At 45.0% G+C, this 13,303-nt stretch overlaps 1 protein-coding gene across 1 annotated transcript in view; it reads left to right on the top strand.

The window, feature by feature from the left end:
• Positions 1-1,022: 1,022 nt before the first annotated feature.
• SYT6 (synaptotagmin 6) overlaps positions 1,023-13,303 on the top strand; it is a 192,529-nt gene continuing 180,248 nt past the window's right edge. The window contains exon 1 of the mRNA XM_063143533.1: positions 1,023-1,661. Coding sequence (XP_062999603.1) covers positions 1,517-1,661 — 145 coding nt within the window. The 5' untranslated portion in view covers positions 1,023-1,516. The remainder of the gene's footprint in view (positions 1,662-13,303) is intronic.

The following is a 13,303-nucleotide window of genomic DNA, read 5'->3' as shown; positions in this document are numbered from 1 at the left end:
GTGGGAGAGGCAGGAGAGGCAGATGGCATAATAAAAATGACCGCAAAAATCTGAGCGGCCAGTAATAAGCGTGCTATAAAACACTTGTCTGATGGCGCTCTTAGATGCACAACTAGGAAAGCTTAAGTGAACCAGGTAAAATGAATGTAAAGCAATTTGGGATAGCTCCTACCACAACGAAAGCAGGAGCAGTTAAAATCAGAGTGGAATTCCACACAAAGTAGCTTTATAATGAGTTTGCAATGGATGCGGAGTTATGAGATTAGTACTAGGAGTAGAAAATAGCATTACATGTGCCCCCATTCCCTAAAACAACAACAACAAGTGAAATGCAATTAAGAGTTCCTAACCAAACTTTCTTAATCTATATACGACTTTTTTTAAATGACAAGGACATGTGAGTCCCACCTACCTGGAATTAGAGCAGACTATTATTTGTGGGCATAACACAGTGGATTCCCGTGATCATTTGCAGTGATTTGTCTCGCACCACATCTATACAGAGTTATGTTAACAGGTTATTATCTGACACTGTAAGTGCAGTGGCATTGTTCCAGACACCCACTTTCTTATGATCCATGAGAGCAAGGCTGCAAACCCCTTGGCATATCTCTTATTGCTTTTTAGATTGTCGTCTTCCTCCTCCTCCTCCTCCTCCTCCACTCCTGAGTTCATTTCAACTGAGTATTGTTTTAATTGCCCATTATGCGATCGTTGCTCATGCCTGACAATTGGCATTTTCTCTATGTGTGGATTGGTTGAGCAGCCTGATCTGACGCTCAAAACCCAGAAGTGGTACCGTAAATTAAAACAATGATCTAATTACTGAACACAAAACAGGGCAGGCACCCTATTAGCAATTTGCAGTTCAGCATGTTAGGTCTGGGATATGCCAATAAATAAAACCTGTTCCCTCCCTTGTGCTGGAAACAGCATGTGCTGCAACCAATGGTGTTGCTCAGCTTCAGCTCTGTGTTGTGACAAGCTGTTCTGCTGCGCTGTAAGATTTCAATGCTCTCTTTTCTCTCTCCACCCTCCTGCACTCCCTACACCTTGTGCCAGAGAGCTTCACTTCTTCCTACATGTAGCTGGGAATACCTGCTCCACCACCTGAAAGAGAAGGCACTGCAACCAAGGGGTTAAAAAGGTTCTCTGGATTGAGGCTTTGAAACTATGCAAGGAGGGAATCAGTCTGAATTGGGGAGGAGGTTCCTTGTGCAGAACACGCCTTGGCAGTAAATACAGCTCTCTGATAGCGGATGCAACAAGACAATCAGAAGGCACTGGCTGGTTTGCAGCAAGCTGTGGTTTGCCGAAAGTGGCCTTAGGTGGGCAAGCCTTGACCCTGGCCACAGCCTGCATCCTTCTAGGTGCCTCTGGGCAGGGAGACACTGAGATGACACAAATGCACTAGTGGAGTCTTGGGGTGCATGGCACCGTTACTGTGAGCCTCTTCTCCCACTTTGATCTTTCCTAGTCAGCCAGGTAGGAGGCAAAGGGAGATGCAGCTTGGGAAATGAGCACCGCTAAGGAGGAAAACCAGTGTCAGACAGCAGCTCGGATTGTCACCGACCTGTGCCGCAAGAAGAGCCTGCCCCAGTTGGACCTGGACACCTGCAAGGAGTTCCTCCTCTTTCCAGACCTGAGTGGCCGTGAGCCAGGTACAGTGTGCCCCCTGTTCCACAGGGAAGGACTTTCCTACCAATTGAATCATGTTCAATGATGCTATGGGAGAAGAAGTGTGTCCCTGCTATATATTTTTATGCAAATGCCCTGTTTGCCACTTTATGCCAAGCATTCGCCGTTTTGTCCCTTCCTGATGACCCATATAGTCAGGGAGAGTCTGAAGTAACCTGTTGAAAGCAGCAAGTTCTGTAAGGCAGGCAACAATAGAAGTGGGAAGTGTGTGATGCAGGCAGGGAGGAGAATGGTGGGGAGGGGTTGGGTGGGGAAAAAGCTCTTTTTGGTGCTGAAGTTGCAGCAAAAAGTCTTCTAAGGTTTCATGCCTGGTTGAAAGAGAAATTATATTCACAATAAGTGGAAGGGGAAATCGTAGACACCCCATCTCCTGTTTAAAGATCCTAAAAGAAGGGGATGCATTTACTTGAAGATTGTTTTAGTAGCTGTGCACATATGGCAAAATCAAGAACTGGTCTGTATACCTAGGGTATCTTCAGGTTTTCAAAAGTTAGCACTAAATGGAGAGGGGCACATTTTGACTACTCTGTGGTTAGTTTAAAAAAAGCAAAAGTGCATTTCATTCATTCTCTGAGCCTAGCTTCTATGGATGAAGTGAACGGGGTGCCATACTGCGCCTCAAAGCTGGTTAAGAATGGAGTTTTGTAGCTGAGAGATTGGGATTGTGCTTGACTTTCTAAAGTTTATAGCAACAAAGGATACCAACCCAAGCGTCTCCTTTTAACCCTGTGCCAGACAGCCGTATTATTCTTAGCAAGGTTATGATTTCCCTCCAGGTGTAGAAAGACATTTAATAGATTTCTTTAAAGTCTACAGTGGAAAACCTAAGATGGTAATTAAGGGCAACATTCCTCATTACTGGATGCTAGGGGCAAACCACAGAGGAAGGCATTTGCATGGCATGCCCTGCTTGTGAGATTGCCAAAAGTATTTGCTTGGCTACTATTGGAAATAGGATGCAGTCTGATCTAGCGAGTCCCATCCAATAGCACTGTTCTTGTGTCCCTAATTCAGTATCCTCTCCACTGCCTTGCAAAGTGTAAATCAAGATGGGCAATAATACCTATTTGCCTACAGGACAAGGCAGAGAGTTCTGCACCATCTCCAGGTACAAATAGATGGAGTTTATGCCTGTTGAAAGCATGTGTAGCCATGGCACTTGAACACAGTCTGACTCAGAGTTGCTTACTAGTCCTTGACATGCCCTTAGGGAAGGTTTGCTTTAAAAGTCAACAATCCTAGGCTAGACTGAAAAGGCAACAGGGATGCCTTCATGACCTGGAAATCTTTGTGTTGCTTTATGATTTGTTTATTGTCTCCTCTCTCATGTGCTGAGAAATTGGTTCCATACTTGGATAAGAAGCTGAGTCCCTGTAATCTTGTGAGTGCAGATTTCTAAATAGAGACAGCCAAGCTCATATCTGCCCTGGACTAGAAGCCCTGGCCCCAGATGTGTGGGATTCTTCTGGCTGTGTTTTTCTCATTGTGGAGGGATTTGCACTTTGCTGACAGTTTCTTCTTTGGAATGTGTGAAGGAATAACAGAAGAGAACCTTGGCATTCAAAACAGGTTCCGGTACTGAGCCCTGGCACACAAAAAACCCTGCTCATAAAGCAGCAGGATGTGTCATGGTGTATGGCAAGGGGAATTTCTGACATCGTGTTCTCTGACACCATTTCCTCAACAAGATTTTAGAAAAAAACCAATTTTGGGGGAAGTAAACTTCATATTTTAGAATTGCTCACCCAAACTCATCTTTTCACTGATTGCTCTATATCATTGCAAACTGCTGGCTCTCAGAATGGATGCTGTGATTTCAGCAGGAATGGCCTGATTGCTGAGGCTTATGCTGGAGGTAGCTATTGCCTTAGAGGAGCCAGTCGACCTGCTGTTCCCAGCATCGTACCAAAAGCAAGCCCTGATTTAGATAAGCCACCTGCCAAATACTCCATGTCTGTGATTTGCTTTGCTAGTGATGGCGCAGAAGCTCATGATTACCTGTCTTGGAATATCAACCTGTTGTGTTTATACAGCTTGGGGGCATTAGGAAGCAAGTGGCACTGTTATTACAAATTCTTCTCTGACTTTATTTTATTTATTTATTTATTTATTATACTTATATACCGCTCCCATAGCCAGGGCTCTCTGGGCGGTTTGCAGAAACTTGGATCTTAATTCAACCTGGCTCCCCTCCATTCAACATTGGTGGCTTGAATGCTGATTGGGAATGCTGCCCCAGACACCAGGGAGCCTGGGAAATGAAATATGACATCCATAATATGGACTTAAGTGTCCTGGGAACCTAAGTCCATATTATGGATGCCATATGTCCTGAAGCAATGTGTTTCCAAGCTTCCTGAGACCTTGGAATTCCAAATTGAGCCAAGGGAAATTTACCCATCCCTAATATTTGCTGCTTGCTAGAGTTCAGGAGAGCTCTCCGAAGACACATGATTTCATAGTATTGCAATCCTGCAGAATGAACTGCATTGATCCTATTGGAAATAGAAGCTCAGATGGAGTCTGACTGGGCTAGAGAGGTGTCAGGCTGCCAAGAAAAGAATCACTGATGGCATGGCACAACCTGAGCAGGAAAGAGGGGCAATGGAACTTGTAACAGACAGGTGTTATATGTAGACTTGCATAAGGCTTATCTTCTTATTAGTAATGAGTGAACTCTCCTTGGTTCAGCCTGGAATTTGGCTCAGCAAAAAGCCCATATTTGCTGAGTCTAACCGAGAACCCCTCCTGCATTCCCAGTGGCAGCATTGGGAGTGTATTTGGAGCCAAATTCCTCTTCCACCCTTATAAGCCTGCATCCTTGCTTCCATGACCCAATGACCTCTGCCCATCCTCCCATTAGCTTCATTCAGTACTTACCCAGAGTACTTCATCCAGTACTTACCCAGTGGCAGTAGCTGTGAGCAGAAAGCCCTCTGCAAGAACTCTATTCTGCTCTGGTGCAAGGGCTGCTGAGACATGCAATTTCGCAGTGCATGTGAGTACTCAGTAGGGAAGTCAGGAGTCTAGGATAAGATATATCTTAGAGCTCTTGTACCTGGGATGCTGTTGACTGTGATTGGCTCACAATGATATTTTAGGTGCAAGGAGCCATGGGACATGTACAGTTTTTTTTAAAAAATCCCTATCATGTTTCTCACTGAATGATGGGTATGTGTGTCAGCATGTACTTGAATATTCACCACCCCACTGACAGTGGAGCCACCAGCCTCCACTGTGACTAAATACAAATAATCTAATCTAATCTAACCCCTCACTTGCTCTCATTCACTCACATGCTCAGCTCCCTCTTTGCCACTGCTAAGCTGTTTCCTGAGCACCAGGAATGGGCAGGATTGTGGAAAAGGGAGCTTTCAGGCTTCCCTCCCCATACTCTTCTCCCCAATTAGCTTCCATAATGGCTGGCCGAACAAGGTCAGGTTTGCCAGTGCCGTATAGACAATTGAGCTGCTTAAGCAACTCGCTCATTGCCATTGCCAAACTGTTTCCTGAGCAGCAGGTCAGGGCAGGTAATGAAGAGGTTTAAATCTCTCTTCAATGCAATCTTTCCCACTCCCTGCTGTTCAGGAAACCACTCAGCAGCAGCAAAGAGAGAAGTGCTCTGTCAGGACCCTTCACCTCAAAGCGCTCCAGGCACCTTGAGGTGGCAGCTCCCAATGGAGAAGGCTTCCCTTGCCTCTCGCTTTTCCCATCAGGCAAGGCGAGGGGCATCTTCAGGAATAGCCAACTCAGGGTGCTCCAGACACCTAAGACAATGTTTCCCAATGGAGCTGCCCCTCAACTTTCTTGAGGGGCAGGACTTTAAGGGGCCTTGCCCAGGGTTATAGGGTTGGAGAGGGCCTGGCAGGCAAAAGGTTTCCCATCACTGCCTTAGGTGAATAAACTGTTTCTGTACAAAGCACTACGTCTGGTCCCTCCCCAAACCACTAAGCCCTATCTTCTCCAGTCCACCAATAACTACTGGTACTGCCTCAGGCTCCACCCTTAGAACATCCTGGGCTCCCCACCCTTACCCAATCCAGAGAGTTCCATCCAAGGCCCCAGCCAGGTACCAGAAAAATTGGTTTCAGGACCTGGCAACTCTAATCTATTGACTGTTTATCATGTTGATCTGCAAATTCAAGGAGAACAGGATGCAATTTGCCCGTTGGGGCTGTAGGTTTCACGGCCTACTGTAGGGGCTGCAGAGGGCACATCACATGTACCCTGCTGCAATGGAAATGTCCACATACCTGATTCTCATTATGTTGCAAGATCTACTGGGAAAGGCAATGGTCCGAAGGCACATGTTACAGCAGACTTGCTGAAGCTAAGGAGCTCTGCTCAGTGCCTGCTTGGAAGTATGTTGGGGAACCCCATAACTTATTTATTTATTATTTATTTATTTAGAATATTTATATACCACTCCCCATTGAAAAATTTCGGAGCGGTGTACAAGATAAAATGAAAATAAAACAGTTAAAACAAAATTTAAAAGAAGCAAAAACAGAAATCCAAGGCTGCATGTTAAAGAAAGGCTTCTTGGAATAAAGATGTTTTCAGGAGGCGCCGAAAGGAGTACAAGGTTGGTGACCTCCAGAGGCAAGGAATTCCACAGGAGGGGCGCCACCACGCTGAAGGCTCTTCCCCTGGTGGACTCCAATTGGAACCACCAGGAGCAGGCCCTCGGATGACCTCAGTGACCGGGCAGGTTGGTAAGGGAGAAGGCGCTCTCTCAGGTATCCTGGTCCCAAGTTGTTTAGGGCTTTGTATAAGAACCTTAAACCTGGCCTGGAAGCGAATAGGCAGCCCGTGCAGTTCCCTCAGCAGAGGAGTTACATGCTGGAAAGGGGCAGCTCCAGACAACAGCCGAGCTGCAGCATTCTGCACTAGCTCCAGCTTCCGGAGCAGCTTCAAGGGCAGCCCCACATAGAGCACATTGCAGTAATCCAATCTTGAGGTTACCAATGCCTGTACCACCATGGCCAAGCTATCCCTGTCCAGGAGAGGCCGTAGTTGGTGAACCAACCGAAGACAGTAAAAGGCACTCCGAGGCGTGGCGGCTACTTGAGCCTCCAACGACAGAAATGGGTCTAAGAGTACCCCCAAATTACGAACCTGTTCTTTCAGAGGCAGTGCAACCCCATCCAGAACAGGCAATGAGCCTGTCTCCTGGACTCGGGAACCACTCACCTACAGAGCTTCCGTCTTGCCAGGATTCAGTCTCAGTTTATTGGCCCTCATCCAGCCCATTACTGAGTCTAGGCACTGGTCCAGGACCTGCACAGCCTCACCTGATTCAGTTGTCACAGGGAGATAGAGCTGGGTGTCATCAACGTATTGATGGCATTTAGCTCCAAATCCCCTAATGACCACTCCCAATGACTTCATATAGATGTTAAATAATGTTGGGAACAAGATGGTGCCCTGCGGCACTCCATAGCTCAATTGCCAAGAGGCCAAGGACTGGTTACCCAATGCTACTCTCTGAAAACGACCCCGTAGGTAGGACTGGAACCACTGTAACACAGTGCCTCCGATGCCCATCCCAGGGAGTCAATCCAGGAGGATACCATGGCCGATGGTATCAAAAGCCACGGAGAGATCGAGCAGGATTAACAGGGTTGCATTCCCCCTGTTCCTCTCTCGATAAAGGTCATCCATCAGGGCGACTAAGGCTGATTCAGTCCCGTAACCAGATCGGAACCCAGACTGGAATGGATCTAGATAATCAGTATCCTCCAAGAGTGCCTGCAGTTGCTCCGCCACAACCCTCTCAAGTGGGCAGTAGTTGCCTAATACCATCGGGTCCAGAGTGGGCTTCTTCAGGAGTGGTCGCACTACTGCCTCCTTAAGGACAGCAGGGACCGCCCCTTCCCGGAGAGAAGCATTTATCACCCCCTGGACCCACCCAGTCAGACCCCCTCGGCTTGCTTTTATAAGCCAGGAGGGACAGGGATTGAGAGGGCAAGTGGTCAGTCGCATTGCTGCAAGCACCTTGTCCACATCATCAGGCCGCAATAACTGGAACTGATCCCACAAAATTGGGCAGATGGTGGCACGGACACCTCAACTGGAGCTACACTAAAAACGTCAAGCTCACTGCGGAGAGAAGCAATCTTGTCCTCAAAGTGTGATGCAAAAAGGTCACAGCGGGTCCTCGATGGAGCCAAGGGCCCCATTTGCTGGGGATGATGTTAGCAGCCCCTGGACCACCCAGAAGAGCTCCACTGGATGGCTACTCGAGGACACAATGGAGGCAGCAAAATAAGCCTTCTTTGCTGCCCGCACTGCCATGCAGTAGGCACGATTATGTGCTCTACAGCGTGCTCGGTCCTCTTTGCTTCGACTCTTGTGTCATTTGCTGACGTCCAGACTGTTTCATTGACCGCAACTCCTTAGTTTACCAAGGAGCAGAGCGGGCACTATAGGACTGGAGAGGGCACTCAGGTGCGATCAAGTCGATGGCCCTCCACATCTCACCGTTCCACAGTGAGGCTAGGGCCTCGGCTGGATCACCAGCTCTCTCCACTGGAAAATCCCCAAGAGCATTCAGGAATCCATTGGATTCCATCAGTCTCCTGGGGTGGACCATCCGAATGGGTCCCTCACCCTTGCAGGAGGGTAGTAACGCTGTGAGTTCAAATCTCACCAGGAAATGGTCCAACCATTACAATGGGGTTACTTGGACACCCCCCCCCCCCAATCTTCAGACTATCCATCTCACAGCTTGGAGCAAAAACCAAATCAAGGGTATGCCCTGCTTCATGTGTTGGGCCAATGACAAACTGAGACAGCCCCATGGTTGTCATGGAGGCCATAAAGTCCTGAGCCGGAGCTCCAGAGACAGCCTCAGCATGAAAGTTGGTCGCCCAGAACCACTGTCCTGGGTTCCTCCAACACCACACTCGAGACCGCCTCCGCCAACTCAGTCAGGGAGGATGCCAGGCAGCAGGGTGGGCGGTATACAAGCAGCATCCCCAGTCTGTCTCTCTGGCCCAACACCAGGTGCAAACCCTCAAATTGCACCAAAATGGTATAAAAATCAAATGAATACATACATATTGCCAGTGGAGCATTTAATGGCCTATCTCAAGAACAGATTTGGATTCCAGAATATTTTATGCCATTGCTTCATAATGTACACTGTACAAGTATCATTGCCACATATTTAAGAACATAAGAGCCATGCTGGATCAGACCAAGGGTCCATCAAGTCCAGCTGTTGACCAGGAACCCAGAAGCAGGACATGAGGGCAACAGCACGCTTGCACCCATGTTCCCCAGCAACTGGTGTACATAGCTATCAGGACCAGTAGCCATTGATAGCCTTCTCCTCCAGGAATCTTTTAAATCTCCTTTTAAAGCCATCCAAATAGATGGCCATCACTACATCTTGTGAGAGTGAGTTCCATAGTTTAACACTGCACTGTCCTGAGTCTACTACCAGTCAGCTTCATGGGATGACCCTGGGTTCTAGGATTTTGGAAAAAAAATGTCTCTCCACATTCTCCACACCATGCATAATTTTGTACACCTCTATCACGTCTCCCCTTAGCCTCCTTTTTCTCCTCATAGCGGAGATGCTCCAGCCCCTTGATAATTTTAGTTGCCGTTTTCTGCCCTTCTGCGCCAAGAGCTGTTCATAAGACACACACTTTCCCTTTCTCTGTGGTATGTGGGGTGTTCCACATTATATCTTGAATGCTAGCTCCCAAAGGGTGCTGCTGACTTTAAACTAGTGCTAACTTGTATGTAACTGAGGTTGCTTCCACATAAGCTGTGACCCTTTCCAAGGACCTGCCATCATATGTTCACTTACTTTTTACAGGAAATCCATACGATGTCATTGGCAAATCTTATTAGTCAGTTTCCATTCTCAATGGAAGAAGGAAGGATGTTAATTATTTATTTCCTTGCATTGCTTTTTCTTTCCTTTTTTATAGTGACATAACACTATTTCACTTGAAATGAAAAAAAATAATGTGAGGGGGGGAAGTAATTAAAGCTCTCCCCACAAAAAACAAACAGGGATCAAAAGTTGATGCTATTAAGAGGCAATTCTTCACTAATCCCCCAGCTGTGCTAAAAGGAAGCAACTCATTGGTCATTACCTGCAAACAGGAAGCTTTTAATTAACATTATAAAAGCTATTTGCTGAATGGGAGTAACTTGAGAGTAAACATTACAGAAGCCTTCAGGTATTGCCAGATAATATAACACTATATTAAGTACCATGTGGAACTTCTATTTTAATTCCACTTCCAGATAACTTCAAAAAAGCGATGTCTCAGCAGAATGGAAGAGCTCTAGCAGGTAATCAGTCCCACCACTTTTTAGCTTAGCCTTAGTGTGTACTGTTCCTACTGAGTAGTTGTGACTACTTCAGACCACTGAGTAGTATTTATTTATTTATTTATTTATTTATTTATTACATTTTTATACCGCCCAATAGCCGAAGCTCTCTGGGCGGTTCACAAAAATTAAAACCACAGTAAAACACCCAACAGTTTAAAACACAATTACGAAATACAGTATAAAAAGCGGTCTCAAGTACCATTTCTAGTACTTCAGACTGTGTTTACCTTTTCTGTCTTCAGTTTGTAGTCCATCATTGCATTGTTCTGGTGGCTATATTCAGTGAAAACCAATAAACCTCTTGAACCCCTTTCTTTCAAAGCCTATATACAAATGGAGCAATCAAATACAGCCAGGTATCAACATTTTTCTTCTGTGTTTAAAACATGCTGTTTTAAAATGAATGTATTGCATCCATAAATGAGAGCACTGACTCATATACTGTGACCATACAGGTTCTTTACAAAAGAAAAAATAATATGTAAGGTTGTATACCATCTTGAAATCTATCATTCCAGTGTAGTATTTTCCCAATAAATCTGTTCACTGTTCTCTTGCTTTCATATAAGATGTCTGTTTAGTCAAGAGCTATGCATCTGATGAAGTGAGTTATAGTCCATTAAAGCTTGGGCCAAAATAAAGTTGTTAGTCTTTCCCACAAGACTCTGTAGAGTTTGAATACATTTAAACTGCCTTAAGGGTTTTACCCTTAAAGACAGCCTTAAAATAATGTTAAATAAAATAATAATAAATATCAGTTTATTAACAGTGGACATACTGGAGATATCCATGGTAAAGTAATATGAGGAATGGACGAATCTGTCGATTTCACTTTCTCTTCCACATGATTTTTTTTTTAAAAAAAATGAAGTTCTTTCTGTCTTGTTTATGAAGGAATTTGAGCATTTCTATCAGAAAACAGACTGAAACAAAGTGCTCAGCATGTGCTTTGTTTACAAACAGGGACGTGTTTTCAGGAGGCTTTCAGGAGCAACATTCTGCCTGGAAATAAAGCCCACACTACCCCCTATGCCGCGTTCCCCTGCTAAAATACCGCAATTTTTGCCACCATCACCACAGCAAATTTTGGGGCAGGGAATATGTTGTGGATCATAAAAACGACTGGTGGGGATGCATATAGCCACGCGATGTGTTTATTTAGACTGCCCTTTTGTGAACCACCCAGAGAGCTTCGGCTATTGGGCGGTATAGAAATGTAATAAACAAATAAATAAATAAATAAATAATAAATGTAGCCCACGGCTAACCATGTGTTACATGGAACAGTGTGTAACTGCAGCCCAATGGCTGTATGTGTTTCTAAATGACACATCAGAAGTGTGGGATGGTGGTGTTTAACCATTTACCCAGCCACAGTTTTCATGCTCCAAACACCTCGCCCTCGTGGGTTTCCCCCACCAGGTTTCAAATGTGTGTTTTGCCCTTTAGGTTTCAAACACACATTTATTTCCAAGTACCTCATTCCCCTGCCTCAGACTCTTCCAAAGTAGGCTACAGTTATATGTGCTTGTGTGTAACATCTCTTTTGGCCCTGAGAGTGGCCCTTTTCTTTCTTTTCTCCCTCCAATGTGGAAAGCCGTGTCATGTTTGCTCATCACCCTTTCTTTCTACTGAAACTCCCATCATGCCTGCTTTTGTGTGTGAGAAAGCACAAGTGTGTACGTGGCAGGAACTGCAAGTTGCAAACACCTTTTGCTCTGCACCAGTTCTTGGATTATAGTTTACAACTGTATGGAAAGGGATGAGTAAATCGGTCAATTTCACTTTCTGAGTTCCTCTTTTTTTACTATCCTTAGTTTATTCCATCCTCTGTATTTTCATGTGCATATTTCCTAAGATACACATTTGTATCTAACATACACATTGTTTTGCAAGCAGTTCCCCTTATACGTTGAATTTTTTAATATATTTTTTCACTGATGTGTATCTTTCTTTTTTTAAAAAAGAATATACCTAATATATGCATTTTTGTCTGGAGAATTGCATTGCAAAATTCTGAGACATTTAAATCCCAAAGGATAACCATGTTCTCTTCCTCATATTGAAGAAGGGCAAAATTCATACATTTGCGTCAAAATGCGAACGGAATAAAATTCTCTCCCATCCCTGTGTGTGGATTGTGCAGGTGCATCTGCCTTGCAGCAGGGCGTTTGGCTACATTGTGTCTTCAAATCTGATAACTTTATGAATTCAGATAAACTTTCTTTCCCACCCTTCCTAGTGTGCATTGAGAATAGGCAATCTGCATTCCACATGAGCACAAAACATGGGGCAAAATCCAACGTAAGCCCTAGTTAGAGTAGACATGTTGAAATGAATGGGAATTAAATTAGTCATGACTAACTTGAATCCCATTAATTTAAGGGGTCTACTCTAAGTAGGGCATTCCTTGGATTTTGCATGCTGTTTCCTTCCTTGCCCCAGCCCAAACCAAGGTGTGTGATGCCCTGCAGTCCATGATTTTATAAATTGGGAGGGAGAAATGAGCTTGCTTGTCTGAGAATTTTTATCTTATGGTTCCAGCTTCATCAAAAGTTCTGAGACATGACTTATAGAGTTACAAAACCTTCCCACCCTTTTGAACAGAAGCTGAAATATACTTGGGTCTCCCGAGACAATTGGACTAGAAGTTCTACAAGATCCTAGCCTACTTTCTTCACTGCAGTTCCTGATGATTAGGCCTCAGGCTAAGAACACGGGAAAAATTCTCATAAGCTAATATGGATGACACCAAGATGCCTGGCTGCACAACTGAGACAGCAGGGCAAAAAAGAGAGCAGTTGTGTAATGAGCCGAATGCAACCAACCAAAATTTCCCTGACACTTTTTCTATGATGATGATAAGAGGTTGCCTTCGCTGATGCCCCAATGCTTGCTTGTGTTATCAAAGCCTGCATATTGCACATTTCCTACTGGCAATTTCCCATGTAGAACCACCTGCAGGCAACCAGTTGCAATTTTGTATTCTGTGCCAAGACGACAGAGCAAAAAGCGAAGTGTACCAGAGCAGGGCATGTCAGGGAGTTTTGAGGCATGGCAAAAATGTTCTGCACAAGACCAAAGCTTCATTTCTGCTAGTAAGTGATTGCAAAGTTGAAATTGCACACTGCATTACAGGCCTGTAGCATCTAAACTTAGAATCTGAGAGTAGAAAGTTACGGCCTGGATGCAGAGGTTTTTCTGTGGAAGTCCACTCATGCAATGGGAATTCCCACCCTCTGCTCCC

Source organism: Elgaria multicarinata, chromosome 1 (assembly GCF_023053635.1).
Source record: "Elgaria multicarinata webbii isolate HBS135686 ecotype San Diego chromosome 1, rElgMul1.1.pri, whole genome shotgun sequence".
Taxonomy (NCBI): Eukaryota; Metazoa; Chordata; class Lepidosauria; order Squamata; family Anguidae; genus Elgaria; species Elgaria multicarinata.
This window is presented reverse-complemented; position numbering and strand designations above follow the sequence as displayed.